Source organism: Natrix helvetica (genome assembly GCF_964273705.1).
Source record: "Natrix helvetica genome assembly, chromosome: 6".
Taxonomy (NCBI): Eukaryota; Metazoa; Chordata; class Lepidosauria; order Squamata; family Natricidae; genus Natrix; species Natrix helvetica.
Genome location: NC_138553.1, coordinates 67,149,175 through 67,164,963, shown reverse-complemented (window position 1 = coordinate 67,164,963; position 15,789 = coordinate 67,149,175). Strand labels below are relative to the sequence as shown.

The 15,789-nt window shown below is 38.0% G+C and overlaps 1 protein-coding gene across 4 annotated transcripts in view; it reads right to left on the bottom strand.

The window, feature by feature from the left end:
* The window catches only part of PLXNB2 (plexin B2), a 362,925-nt gene that overhangs the window by 84,165 nt on the left and 262,971 nt on the right, over positions 1-15,789 (bottom strand). For all 4 annotated transcript variants that reach the window (XM_081958620.1, XM_081958621.1, XM_081958619.1 and 1 more), the window contains 4 exons: positions 14,024-14,126; positions 13,285-13,386; positions 4,121-4,213; positions 2,122-2,203 (listed from right to left, as the gene is read on the bottom strand). In XM_081958620.1, coding sequence (XP_081814746.1) covers positions 2,122-2,203; positions 4,121-4,213; positions 13,285-13,386; positions 14,024-14,126 — 380 coding nt within the window. The remainder of the gene's footprint in view (positions 1-2,121; positions 2,204-4,120; positions 4,214-13,284; positions 13,387-14,023; positions 14,127-15,789) is intronic.

Here is a 15,789-nt window from a genome sequence, read left to right as displayed (position 1 = left end):
GCCTTACCAAGGCATTATAAAGTGGTATTAACACTTCACGTGATCTTGATTCTATCCCTCTGTTGATGCAGCCTAAAACTGTGTTGGCCTTTTTAAATTGAACTATGTATGAGCACGCAGCCTACGCATAAGCGAACTGGCAGTAAAGCCGGCCGGAACTCACCCCTGATACATTCCATCAATGGTTCATTTATCTTGACAAATAATAATATGTAATCTGTTTGGGTTGAGAGGATATTAAAATGCTTTCAAAAAAGAATATATTTACCGTATTTAGAAATTGTTAACAGCCATTAAAAAGGATTACTTTTGCTCGTAATTATAGCTAGAGATTGTAAGATTTATTAGGAATATGGACATATCATATACACATGACACTGAATTCCAGCAAAAGGATTACTAAAATGGCTTTGGAAGGTTAAGGTTTGATTCTGTCATGTTTAATTACTCATTGTAATTGACCCTCCTGCCCACCCATGAAACATACTGGCTGGATTTATGCTTTCAGAAAAACACTTCTAGACTGTAATCAAAAATATCCTCATGCATACTGATCTAAAGTTTAAAAAAGCAGTGGTAATGGTATCGCAACGAAAGAAAAATTCTGATTTATTGTCTATAGAGTGGAATGTCTGAAATGAGAAAAGAAAATGTGGCCTTTTATACACAGAATGAGTTTCAGTAGCAACTTGGGGCTAGTCTAGACTCAGACGTGATATATCAGAGCTTGGAAAGAATTAGATGAGTCTTCCATAAAACTGCAGAAACTATTAGACATTTTTTCTCATCCTACTGGTAAATGGTATGAGAAAGTTTAACAATTGCTTTAATCTCCTCTTGATATATGAGAATAATTACAGGTAATCCTCGACTTTCAACCACATTTGAACCCAAAATTTCTGTTCTAACCGAGACAATTATTAAGTTAATTTTGCTCCATTTCACAACCTTTCTTCCTACTTCCTACTTCCTTCTTCCCGATTAAGTGAATCACTACAGTGGTTATGTTACCATATTTTTCAAAGTATAAGACGTACCTTTTTTCCCTCAAAAAATAGGCTGAAAATCTGGGTGCGTCTTATACACTGAATACATCATTTTTTGCCACCCGAAGCCCCGCCCCTTCACCAAAATGGCCGTGCATAGCTTGTAGGAAGCTTGTAAGAGCAACTTTTGCCAAAAGCACCAAAAACTGGTTCAATGACGGTGGGATTACTGTGCTTGATTGGCCTCTCCATTCTTCCTCCATACTCTAGGTCCTTGGTTTCCAAATGAGATACAAAAGTTGCTCTCATCAGAAAAGAGGACTTTGGACCACAGAGCAACAGGACTTTGGACCACTGTGCTTCATTAAGACCAGGGTCAACGCAGCCGTCTACCAGGAGATTTTGGAGCACTTCATGCTTCCTTCCGCAGATGAGATTTATGGGGATGCTGACTTCATTTTCCAGCTGCCCACACTGCCAAAAGCACCAAAACCTGGTTCAATGACTGTTGGATTACTGTACTTGATTGGCCCGCAAACTAGCCTGACTTGAACCCCATAATCTATGGGGCATTGCCAAGAGAAAGATGAGAGACATGAGACTGAACAATGCAGAAGAGCTGAAGGCCGCTATTGAAGCATCCTAGTCTTCCATAACACCTCAGGAGTGCCACAGGCTGATAGCTTCCATGCCACGCCGCATTGAGGCAGTAATTGCTGCAAAAGGGGCCCAAACCAAGTACTGAGTACATATGGATGCTTATACTTTTCAGAGGTCCGATATTGTTCTATGTACAATCCTTGTTTTATTGATTGCATGTAATATTCTAATTTTCTGAGATGGTGGATTTGGGGTTTTCATGAGCTGTAAGCCATAATCATCACAATTATGACCAATCACAGCTTGAACTATCTTGCTTTGCATGTAATGAATCTTATCTCATATATTAGTTTCACCTTTTAAGTTGCATTACTGAAATAAATGAACTTTTGCACGATATTCTCATTTTTCGAATTTCACCTATATATTCATCATCTAAATAATGGAAAACTCTGAAAAGATATGACCTTTGAGAAATGAAAACTTTTCCCATCAATTTTTATCTCTTCTTCATTTTTGGTTGCTGGATACTTACCAATTAATTTGCTATCAATCTTATCTTTATCTGTTTTAATGAATAAACTCAATGGTAGAGTTTCATTTTCAATATTGGCAATCTGAAAATTAAAAAAATGCAAAAAACAAGTTTACTTGGAACAGCTTACATCCTGGAATGATATTTTCAATATTATTATTATTATTCAACAACATTTGCCTGCTCCAAATCCTTGGGTAGAACTCAATAAGTGGACATAAAATGTCAAGCCCAGTCTAAATGACTATGCAATCAAACCATAATAATAATAAGTACCCATAGTAATAGGCCCCTTGGTTGCAATTTCAAAACAGGAACACCACTTGAACACTATTGGCACTGGCAAAATCACCATCAGTGAATTGCAAAAGGCAATTTTATTTGGAACAGTTGTGATGGAATGTGTACCTGGCGAAGCGAGAGAGGAGTTTTGGCAGCACAGAGCTTTCCCATGGAGTGGGGTATACTCAGGATATACCTAGTAGTTTAGTTTGATAAGATTCTGCCCATTAAAAGTAGTCGGGATATACCTTGTAATTTAGAAGGTTGTAACTTTTCTTTGGCAATAATCTGTCCATTAGGCATAGGGTTTGGATTGGGCTCAATTGGATTTCACTGTATTGTCTTTGCACTTGGATCTGATAACAGCTTATATTAGGTGATGATACCTTTAACAGCATTGAACAACATCATCTTCCTATCCTAGGTCCTTGGGAAGGACTCAATGGGTAGATAAAAATGTCAAATCCAACCTAAATATCTAGCTGTGTGTGTGTAACCACCAATTTCATTTAAAAATTATCCAAAGTTTTTGGCCACATATCTAAAACCAAATGGCTTACTACTACTGCAATATTAGTCATCTAAATAGTTATATTCATAGTTACATTTTTCCAACACCCAGAAAAAAAAGAATTGTGCAGCAGAAAGCCAGTACATGCACCAAAAATGTTACTCTGTTATAGGAACACAGAAGAGCTATTCTTGAATCAGATTAAAGTATTTACTGTATGTCATCCCCCAATTATCTCTGGAATTTGCTACTTTTATTCATCAGGAACTAATATTGAGAAACATACTGCCTCTGGATAGTAGAGTCAATATCTAGTCATCATGGCTAGAAAGCAGTCTTAACCTGCACCAACATTCTCTGGTCCTTTATGTTACCCATTTTGTGGCAGTGTATGTCATAAATTAACCATGAATTATATGAAAACAGCACTTCTATGTTTCTTGACTCACATTTAGTTTTACTTACTAACTCTAGGACCACATAAAATGGAAGCAAAGTGCTTACTCAGCTAGGGTATAAAAGAAAAATATCCATACGTATATTTATTTTCTTGTTTCAGAAATGTGGCTTTCAAAGAACTAAGAAAAAATATGAATGAAGCAGACAAAAACATACTTTACATTCTAAAAGTGTATGCTATTACTATAAATTTTCTTCCTATACAAAAGCTCGTGGGATGAGTGTTTCCAGAACCTTTTGTTTCATCATATGTATAACTATCATTAGTACATTTTATCTGACAAAGAACATTTGTATGACATCAAAAGCTGAGTTTATAACTTATCTTAGATAGGTCTTCACAACCAAACCTCCTCTACTTTCTTACCTCCATTGCAGGAGGCATATGATATATGTTATATGAAAGATGACAGATTTCCTGCCACATGTGATCAAAAGGAGCATTCATAAATAGTCTGTTTATGAACACACCAACAGGAAATCAATGCCATTTTCTCTCCACACAAAAATACTGTCAACAGTTCTCTGAACATGGCCAATAATATACCAATTATAGGTGACGGGTGAAAAATAGGACTTTCCCAATATTACATGAAATCAACTTCATTGTGAATCTACTACCCTCTTAATCAACCTAACTATGACTATACTCCCATTTAAAAAAGACACGATTAATTGTTTTATAACAATGCAAAGAGAGAAAAAAGAAAGAAACAGTAAATTGTTCTTAAAAAAGAAAATATTTACCTCTGGGCTTTCAAATACATATTTTCCATTTTCTGTTTGTTCCACTGTGGTCTCAAATTCAAACTGATTATTTCCAATTTTGAAAGTTCTATCCTGTGAAAAGAAATATTTGACTTATATTATTTATTTCATCATTAAATCAAAGGAGTTTCATTGAGCAATATAAATTCCACTTCCTGGGTGCAGAAAAAATGACATTTGTGACCAATATTGTGAAAGGTTCTATGTGTATCTGGGAAAGAAGTTTACAGAATTGGCTAACTTCCCAAAAATTCCATGAAATTTGCATATATCTAAAATGTACACTTAGAAATAATTAGTATAACTTAAACAATAACTGGTTGCAGTGATGAAGACTGTGTCCAAGTTATTTTTCTGCCTATTGAGCCAATTCTAACTGTGGATTGACAATATTAAAGCCTCTAGTCCAGTGATGGCGAACCTTTTTCGCCTCGGGTGCCAAAAGCACATACGTGCGCACTATCACACGAACTCGAGTGCCCACCCACATAACTTAATATCCCCCCTCACCTGTGTGGACCGTGCATTTTTGCACAAGGCTTCCTCGCCACTCCCTGCTCTGGCTGCTTCCCCTTGGATAACACCCAGTGAGGGGAGAAGTTGCTCTGCCACTAACGGGCAGAGATTGGAGTGGGGGTGGGGGGATGCTCAAGTGTGCTCCTGTGTCAAAAAACCTTCCCTTATCATTCTCCTGTGTAAAGATTGGGCCCTTTTTACAATGGCAGGTGTGAGTCCAGTTGCTAAATTCTCCCCTTCTATTAAAGAGGATCCTGGGCACCACAGTCAATAGACAAATGAGGAAGGGAGCTGCTGGCACAGGGGAAAGAAAAGCAGCAAGAAAAGAAGAAAAAGCAGCTTTTTTCCCTCAAGGTGGCTGCTCTGTTTCCCCCCCTCCCCCATGCTAGCACAGAGGATCCTGCCTGGTCCCTGCAATCCAAAGGGAAATGAGGAAGAGAGCAATCTGCATGAGGGAAAAACAAGCAACAAGGAAAGAAGAAAAAGCAGCTTTTTTTCCCTCAAGGTGGCTGCTCTGGTGCCCTTTTTTCCATTTCAGCACCACTCCATGGAGCCTGCCCCACCACCCATCGCCCACGTCCTCGCTTCTCCCAAGCATTTCTTTGCCTATTTAATTTCCCCTCCGTAGCATTTTCCCATCGTGTTTCTTGCCGTTTTGGACAGGAAAACAAAGGTTGTGGGACTAAAAAAAACTCATTTCAATCAATCAATTCCAACTTTGCGAGATCTCTTCCCCCCCCCCCCCAAGTTGTAATTGATTGAAGTTTTGTTTTAGTCCCACAAACCTTGTTTCTCTGCACACGATGGCAAGAAACGCGATGGAGCTGGAAATCAGGTAGGCAAAGAAATGTTTGGGAGAAGCGAGGACCTGGGCGATGGTGGGTGGGGCAACCTCGATGCCATATCACTGAAATGGAGAAAAGGGCAACAGAGCAGCCACGTTGAGTGAAAGAAGCCTCTTTCCTTGCCGCTTGTCTTCTCCCCCTCCCCCCTGCTGGCAACTCTCCCCATTTCCCTGTGGATTCAAGCGATCGGGCAGGATCCTTTTTAGTAGCAGGGGAGGAGGGGGGAACAGAGCAAGTGAAAGAAGCCTCTTTCCTTGCCGCTTGTCTTCTTCCCCTCCCCCCTGCTGGCAACTCTCATTTCCCTGTGGATTCAAGCGATCGCAGGATCCTTTTTAGTAGCAGGGGAGGAGGGGGGAACAGAGCGAGTGAAAGAAGCCTCTTTCCTTGCTGCTTGTCTTCTCCCCCTCCCCCCTGCTGGCAACTCTCATTTCCCTGTGGATTCAAGGATTGGGCAGGATCCTTTTTAGTAGCAGGGGAGGGAGGGGGGAACAGAGCAGCCAGCACGAGTGAAAGAAGCCTCTTGCCGCTTGTCTTTCCCCCATTCCGGCAGCTCTCTCCTCATTTCTGGTTTGCATTGGGCTGTTTTTCGCCCTTTGGAGGCTTCAGGGAATCCTCCGGAGATTTTAAAAAAAACTATCGAAAATCAGCTGGCCAGCGGGCGCATGCGCACTGGAGCTGACAGGGCAATGCCTCGCGTGCCCTCAGAAATGGCTCTGCGTGCCGCCTGTGGCACGCGTGCCATAGGTTCGCCATCACGGCTCTAGTCTATTGCAGTATTTTGCCTTTATAATACTTATATTTGGTATAAAGAAGTCCTGGTGGTGCAGTGGTTAGAATGCAATATTGCAGGCTAAATCTGCTAGTCAGGAGTTCAATCCTGATCTGCTCAAGATTGACTCAGCTTTCCACCCTTCTGAGGTCAGTAAAATGAGGACCCAGTAGTTCGGAGCAATACGCTGACTCTAAGTAAACCGTTTAGAGACGGCTGAAAACTACTATGAAGTGGTATATGTCTAATTGCTATTGCTATATTTGACAAAGATCCTTTTGATGAAAAATAATGTATTCTCTAAAAGAGGCCATTCATTGTCAACAATCGGCAAAGTACGGCAAGCATGTTTTTTTCATATCCATTAAAAATATAGCTTATTGTTTATACTACATACCATAAAGGTTTATGATAACTTTAAAGTTATCATATTAAACTCATTTTGAATCATCCAAAGTATAAGTACAAAGGAAATTACACAAGACAGGCTAGGGAAAGATGGTATAAATTATTAAAATTTTATTAGCACTAAAGCAGACAGGTTAGTGTTTGGTACATTAAAAAAGTAAGTTCCTCTTTTATTTATTTATTGTCACGATTGTGTGCAGGTTAGAATGATTTTTACTGACAGCCTTTAAATTCCTTAATTAAACAAAGAGGAACTTAATCAAAGCCAGACATTATCTATGATAGTATTTTGGTTCATCTCCTCCAGGCATTATATAATAAAAGCAAAAGTTAGTTTTTCATTTTAATAGTGACCTTGGCTCATAGAACACAGATAACGGTATATTATAATCTTGGCTTTCCTATGTATAAATATAAAACATATAAATAGAGAGCCAGTTTGGTCTACTGATTAAGGCATCAAGCTAGAAACTGGGTCCTTATCCTGCCTTGGGCACAAAGCCAACTGGATGACCTTGGGGGAGTGATTTTCTCTCAGCCTTAGTAAGGAAGTGAACCACTTCTGAAAAACCCTTGAAAGGAAACTACAGAGGCTTGTCTCAGAAATCTCTACAAATCAAACATGACTGAACAAAAATATCCATCCTGAACAAGCTGCATATACATTCAGAAATCAGAGTGAGAGTTTTCCCACCTCCTGAAATGTGTAAAAGGCATCTGGTAGGTTACACTAGAATTTTCTGTACCAAGCATTTTCCCAACACAAATTTGCTACTTGGAAGATAAAAATATGCTACTCAATTTCTTTTGCTAATGTGCTATAAATTAAGTTATCTCTTCATTTATCCAGACCTCTTGTGGAAATAATCAAGAATGTCCTTTATCTCATCTTGATCTTAATTTGATATAAGAACCATCAGCCTATTACATCAGTAAAATTGAGGACCTTTTGAGTATAAGAATGGCTGGATGGAAATATTAACTGTTAGAATATGCTGAGGATAGTCTCTTTGATAGTGATGTTATATATATGTATATATATACGGTGAAATGCCGAAACGTTGCCAAGACAATCTCAATCTTACACGGGAAAAGACCCAAATACAACAAGATCTGCATATCTGTACCCATGAAAATCTACGAAAACAAATATACATATATATACACAATACATAGTGAAATACAATTCACTATGGAAATAGAAGCAAACAACCAACTTCCCTTTCTGGATGTCCTAATCTACAAAAAACCCAATGGCTCCCTAGGACATATCTATCGGAAAAAACACACACACCAACTGCTACTTAAACACACAATCCCAATCACTACCCTGCACAGATCAACTCTGTAGCCAAGACCCTCATCTCCAGAACCAAACGCCTAGCCAACAAAGATCACCTGAAAACTGAATTGCACACTGTCACAAATGTATTAATCTCCAACGGATTCCAAAGAAAAAAAAATACCAACCTAATCCAAAGGGAGACTCCCCCCAAAAACCAAGACACAGAACAGGACAACGGCATCGCCCTCCTCCCTTACATCAAAGGCACTACAGATGAAATCAGCAAAATTAGGGAGGAAGGTTTTTTTTCCTTACTGCGTTCTTGTGTTCTGCGATGCGTGCATTTATTCTCCTGTTTGTTTGTCCTATGTATGTTGCAGGGCAGATTTTGCATGGTATTTTGTAGACTCCTTGGTTTTCCAGCTGGATTTTCTCTTTGGGGTTTCTTAAGATGATGGCTATTTTTTGGTCACTGTTGAAGGCTGTCTTGATATTGTGTTTCTGGAGAATTTTGCTGATTTTATCTGTTGTGCCTTTGATGTAAGGGAGGAGGGTGTTGCCGTTATCCTGTTCTGTGTCTCAGTTTTCAGGGGGAGTCTCCCCTTGGATTAGGTTGGTAATTGTTTTTCTTTGGAATCCGTTGGAGATTAATACGTTTGTGAGTTTGTGTAATTCAATTTTCAGGTGGTCTTTGTCGGCTAGGCGTTTGGTTCTGGAGATGAGGGTCTTGGCTACAGAGTTGATCTGTGCAGGGTGGTGATGGGATTGTGCATTTATGTAGCGGTTGGTGTGTGTTTTTTTCCTGGTAGATGGTGTGTCCTAGGGAGCCATTGGTTTTTTTGTAGATTAGTACATCCGGAAAGGAAAGTTGGTTGTTTGCTTCTATTTCCATAGTGAATTGTATTTTGGGGTGTAGGCTGTTGAGATGTGTGAGGAAGTTGTCCAGTTTTTCTTTCCCATGTGGCCAAATCACGAAAGTGTCATCAACATATCTAAGCCAGAGTTCGGGTTTGTGTTCACATTTATCTAAGGTGTTAGTTTCAAAATGTTCCATGTATAAGTTTGCGATGACGGGTGAGAGGGGTGATCCCATGGGTGCTCCTTTTATCTGTTTGTATCTTTGTCCATTATGGATGAAGTATGTGTTGGTTAGGCAGTGACTGGTCAGGTCTAGGATGTGTTTAGGGGGGTTGTGTTTGTTCTGGATAGCTGTCAAGCTAGAAAATCAAGGAGTCTACGAAATACCATGCAAAATCTGCCCTGAAACATACATAGGAGAAACAAACAGGAGAATAAATGCACGCATCGTAGAACACAAAAACACAGTAAGAAAAAAAGAAAAAACTTCCTCCCTTTTCCAGCACCTTAAAGCTACATTTTTGAAGGAACCAGATTAATCTCCAAAACTGAACACTTCAACAAGAGAATAATTATGGAAGCTATTGAAATAGAGAAACACCCCCACAACATGAATAAATGTGATGATACCTCCTGCCTACCAGACATCTGGAAACCAGCCCTAGTCAACAAATGAGCCCTACCCACCATGCAGGCCGTTACAACACGAAACAACAATGGACACACAGCCAGCACCAATCAGCACCAATCTACCAATCATGATACAACCATACAACCAATCATTCCACTTACTGAAACAAAGCTAGCACTCCACACATCCCCACCAAGATTTATAGAAAGACAGCAGCTCCGACCACGCTTTAAGCCCAAAACCCAGCCTGAAGATGGCAAGTGACACCTCGCTGAAACGTTGCCAAGACAATCTCAATCTTATTCAAGACACTCAATCTCAATCTCAAGACATGAATACAACAACAACAACAACACACACACACACACACACACACACACACACACACATATATGTTGTATTTGTGCTGATAAATAAATAAAGGGAGATTAGTATAGATCTATTTCAAGCTATTTAGCTCTCATCAGCTAGCCATACCCTTACTGGGATTCGAACCTGGGCTGTATTATATATTAGGCAGATGTAAGCCAAATAGCTTGAAATAGATCTATACTAGTCTCCCTTTACTTATTTATCAGCATAAATACAACACAAATACAAAAAGGCAACATTAAAAATATGGTTTTCTGCCTAGATGGTCTCCTGCAGTGAGACAATAGACAGAAAGGGGGAGTAGTGAGTTCCCTCCCATATTTGGGCATACCAGGGGTTGTAACACAAATACACACACACACACACACAAACACACACAATTGGTGAAGTTATGTATAGAACAGGAGTGTCATGTACCTCCTATAGGTTGTGATGCCCATTACTGATCAATCAGCAATAACTGAGGTCTCAATTGTTGCTTGAATTCTTTCAACTTTTTAAAGACGTTATGGCTCTAAATGTTTCTTTTTAAAGATCAAAATCAGCATTAATAGAAGATTAAACATCTCACTCAATTCATAGAAAAAACACATTTTGTACAAAACTAACTTTTAAAATCAATACATTAGTAATATCTAAACACAATATTCGTATGTGCCCTGATCTTTTGCACATGATCACACTCTGGTTGGGTTCATTCAAGCTGCCAACCAGTTTGGTTTGCATTACATGCTAAGAAAGTTACATCGAATCAAGCTTATCACATTATGTGAATACAGCTACTAGTTGTTTAAATGGCCTTGTTGAGAGTGAACCATAATCTAAGCTACTGAGCACTAAAGGCTGTGGGTAAGGAAAGATGTTGTAAATACATTCAGGTGATGATTGTTTCTTATTTATTAGGAAGCTTGAAAATCTTTAGAGACTTTTGAGCACAGCCATCCTTGGAGGCTTGAAAGTATGTTTCCAGGAAACTCCTAATTATAATACATAGCAACTGAATGCCTTTTTAGTTTACAAAGAAAGACACGAAGATAAACAATAAAAACAAAACACTTACAGCAATGATAATTTAATGCAAATTAATAATAAATATAATGCAAATTTGACTACTAAAAGAGGGATATATACTGTAGATTAATTCAAAGAATTTTAAATAAGATAATGATGATCTGGTAAGCCACAGTGATAAAAACTTGATCTTATCTAAAGTTTGACAAACATTTGGGATTCTGAACAGGTGGGTTTAAGACCATAAAATCCCCCCCTTTGGGGAGATCAAGATCACAAATACTTCCCTACTTGTAAAGCTTAAATGATTATGTTCTACGTAATGGTTACTTGAACTTCAAGTATTGTTGATGTCACATTTCACAGTTTTTGCCATTTTACCAAACATCAAGTAAAATAATCATATGTATTGACTACTGATTAACTGCTTTCCACATAAGTATGAGTAGCAGACATGATTATTCTCCACAAGCCTCCAAAATTCCCTTTAGGATATAAAATAGGCTAAGAGTTAAAATCATCTACTGAATTTTACATGCAAGTGGAGATTTAACCATATGCTCCTTGTTTTGGTCTAACTTTCAAACTTTTTTAAAATTTTGTTTTACAGTAAGAAGCAAAACAGAAAAACATATATCCAACATTAACAACAATTAAAAAAGAAACAAAATGGTGTATAGAGAGGAGATCAAATGACCCAAATATCAAATAAATTTAACATTAAGCATATATGTAGAATCCACATAACGGGTCTAACTTTCAAACCATTATACCAAACTGACTCATTTTGTCTAAACTTGAAAATTTTAGCAGCAGTATGATAAATGTGAATCTCAATTGCCTAATGGGAAAAATTGGTTATATTTCTGATCAGTCAACAGAGGCTTTAGGTATGTCAAATACTAAAAAGAAAAATGAAACTCTACGTAACAGAATGACAGTATCCAGTTAGGGATCTATGGGACCTGATTTAAAAAAGTGGATACTCTTGAATTATTTGCTTTGCTTTCAATATTAATTCTACCAGAATAACAGTGTAATGAGCAAATATACTATCTCTCTTTTGTTTAGGGGTGCTTATTTCATAGATGGGATCTCACGTTTCTTGCTGTTATTTTCCTTTTGTTTGTTTTCTTATAAGGTTCTTTCAAACAATCTTCCCATCTGATGATGATGATAAAGACTGCCTTAATGAAGTCATTGTCAACTCTTAGCAACCACAGAGAAATAATTTCTCCATAATGATCTATTTCTAAGCTGGTCCTTCATCTCTTCCAATGGTGCATTCATTGCTACTGTAATTGAGACTATCCATCTCGTTATTGATTGTCCTCTTGTTCTCTTTCCTTCCCCTTCTTGTTTAAGGTCACTTTGTCAGGATAGGGAAAATTGTCATAAAACAATAATAGGGGAGAGTTACTCAGATGCACAATCATAACCAACAAGGAGGGAGGCTCCTTTAAAACTCCTTTCCTGTTTCTGGCTTTTCTGTTGCTTTGATGTACCTGCTTGGGAAAGGGAGGGGGAGGGAACTGCCTGGGACCATCTGTTTTGTCTCATCTCCGAAGAAATAGCCAGAGCAGTACCTGAGAACAACTTATCATCTTTCTCGGCTCAAGTTCTCAAAACAACTTCACACCTGTGGATTGGCTCAACTCGGACCGGACATGTGGGAGGGGCTTTTTCAATGTTTAATCAAAATGGTCTTTGAGCAGGAAACTCAGATCTTGCCTTACTACCCCTGTTATCACTTTCCCTCAATAAAAGTTTCCCTTTGAAATAATGCTTGTTCCAGGAGTTCTGCTTTCTTGAGGAGAGGAGAGGCAAGTCCTTAGAGATTTCCTCATATCTCCTACAGTGTACATAGTATGCACCGAGGACTATTACTATACTTTATTCCTCAATATTAACCGAAGTATTGCAGTAATAAATACTGTGCAGAAAAAAACACCAGTGCTCAGGACATGTCCATTCATAAAAAACACATTTCTTTTAAAAATGATTTATCATGTATTGTTTTGTTTGCATCATCTTAAAGCATGAAGTGGATTTTAACCATATCTGCAGGCAGATCAATTTCTAATGAATCACTGACCTCTAATACAGTGATCAAATATCCATGCTTATAGAAGTGTTCATTAACATGCAAAGCAGCTCTCTATATGAATCCCCATAGATGTACAGGTTCATGTGCTGTTCAAATTCAGAGAAACCCCACAGCACTACACCACACTGGACGTTTTGACTGTGGTGATGTATAACTTTCAACTAGTAAAGATATTTTTAAATTATCCATCAAAACAAGCTTTAAAAATTACATGATAAATTACGTATTCTTTCCATTCTAAAAGGCTCCTCATAACATATGACATTTAATTTTTAAACAAGGGAATTACAAACTATCAGGTTTTATATCTTAAGTACACATTGGCATTTATTTAATTTTACCTGATAATTGTCTAGATTCTTTCCTTCAAAATAAACTTTTGTTGAGACCTCCATTGGTATTATTTCAGGACTGGGATTTAAAAAGTGTGGACATTCTTCTTCCTAGAAGGCAAATATTTCATACATATTAGTACAGAAATTTTATATATCAGAATATGCTTTGCACAATGATTTTTGTGTGTGTTATTATTATTATTCTAGATTTGACTTACAAGCACGCACATTTGTATGCTAGAATGTCCAAACTACTACTTAACACTTCAAAACTTTCTATTTTTTCAATGAAATTATGAAAAAGGATGGAGGGCACACAATTATAACTCAGATATCTATGTCATATTCATCTAGCCCCTGACTCTTGAATGATTGGGATTTTTAAACAGGTCTATATCTTTTTCCTGTGAAGTACAATCAACTATGACTTCGGCTCTCTGCAATGCAATTAGACAAGTTTCACAATATAGTTACCATATATTGTTTATACCCCTGCTGCATTGCCTGATACACTATCGATCTGATTTATTAGCTGATTGCTATCCTAATATTATCTGCAGAACTTCTGAATTTTATTCCTTTATATGCGCACTGGGTTGTGAAATATTACTAGGAGGTTCTTTCAATAAAGTTCTGTACAGTAGTTATCTTTTATTTGTATTTTAAGATTGTTGTCCATACTAAACATTATCAAATCCATTTTTCAGCCAAAGCCTTGAATAAGATTCCACCTTAGAACATTTACCATATTCTGTTTAATCACATCCTGCTCTAGAGAAGCATCTTCACAGATATGATTCTTCAAGTCCCATTGGCAATTCCATCTACTGCTTGCACAGGAATAACACCTACATGAATAAATATGAAATGCTTTTAGTTTGCATGCTCTTTGGATCCTTTTTAGTAACTTCCAATGTCATTTTGTATATTAATAAAAATCCAAAGTCTTGCAATCTTTCTGAGACAAAAACTTCATTTGGAGGATAGAAAATATTCATTACCGCCTGAAGTACATGGATGCACTCTTTAAACCAGCTGTATCTTTAAACCCACAGCTGAAATATGATTCTGGGAAAAGACTAACTAGTTAACGGAGATGAAAACAGGACCAGTACAGACATTCTCATATGGAGCAAATCACATTTTTGCCCTTATATCACAAATATATAATGGCCTGTTGATAGCCCAAGAGTTCAACAAGGATATCTCCCCAAACTTCCAGATACACAAGATACATGTTCTGATATATGGACTTAAGAAACAGTTAATGGTGTCACAAAGATCCAACAATTAGAAATCTTAACTGTATATGAGACTATGCTTGCAGCTTTTCTACCAGAACAAAGGACTCTAAGGCTGGAACAATGGTTTGCAACCATTGTTATCATGATGCAAGTGTAGAAATCAAGTGTTATATCACGCTCTTGGACCAAGAGATTTCCAAAATTCATCTTCACCAATTGTTCCTTAACCCATCAAGATCATTATTTATATTTTTCTCAAAGCAAAATAGATAACTCAGACTGATCTTAGATGCTTGAGTAGTAAAGATAAGACCAAAAATGCTTCAAGGAAAGTGAGGTCTTTCTCCCAGTATGTACCATATTTTTCAGATTATAAGACACAACTTTTTCCCTCAAAAAAGAGGCTGAAAATCTGGGTGCGTCTTATACACTGAATACAGCATTTTTTTGCCTCCTGAAATCCTGCTCTTGCACCAAAATGGCCATGCATAGCTTGTAGGATGCTTTCAGAGAGCTCCTCGGGACTGGGGAAGGTATAAAAGAGCAAACAATGGGCCAGTTTTTGCTCAATTTTGGCCTCCCAGTCCCCAGGAGCATTCTATAAACTTCCTAATGCCCTTTTTTTCACAAAAAACGGACCCGTTTTCTGCTCATTTTTGCCCCCCCCCAGGAACACCCTACAAGCCTCCTAAGCACTATTCATGCCCTTTTTTGAAAAAAAAAAACCAGGCTTGTTATCACGAAAAATGGGCTGTTTTGGGGAGGTTTGCAGAGTGCAAAACCTTTTTTTAAAAAAAATTGCCTCTTCAAAACCTTGATGCGTCTTATTCTCCTGTAGGAATGGAGGAAAGGTTATGTAAAGACATGCACAACACACTGCCATGATCTCAGTGGCTGGTTACCTCTTAACCTATGAGTTCACCTAATTAGCTTCACAAGGCAGTACCAGGAACTATTATGTGAAATTCTACCCTGGGTGGGATGTTCTTAGAGATTGACAAGGAAAATAAGCCAATTACAATGCTGTTGCCCATACGCTCATTGCTTTGCTTGCAAAAACTGTATAAAAAGAATAAAGGAGGGAGGAGGCATTTTGGAATGAACCTTGTGCTGTCTGGACTCTGAATCCATCATACTCCGGTGCGTTTTATATTCTGAAAAATACGGTAAACACTTTTTTTTTCCTACTCAAGATACAGAAGGTCTCAGCTATAGGAAAAGTCAAGGTATAGTTTGCATCACCTTTGCTGATACTTCACAGAAAAAT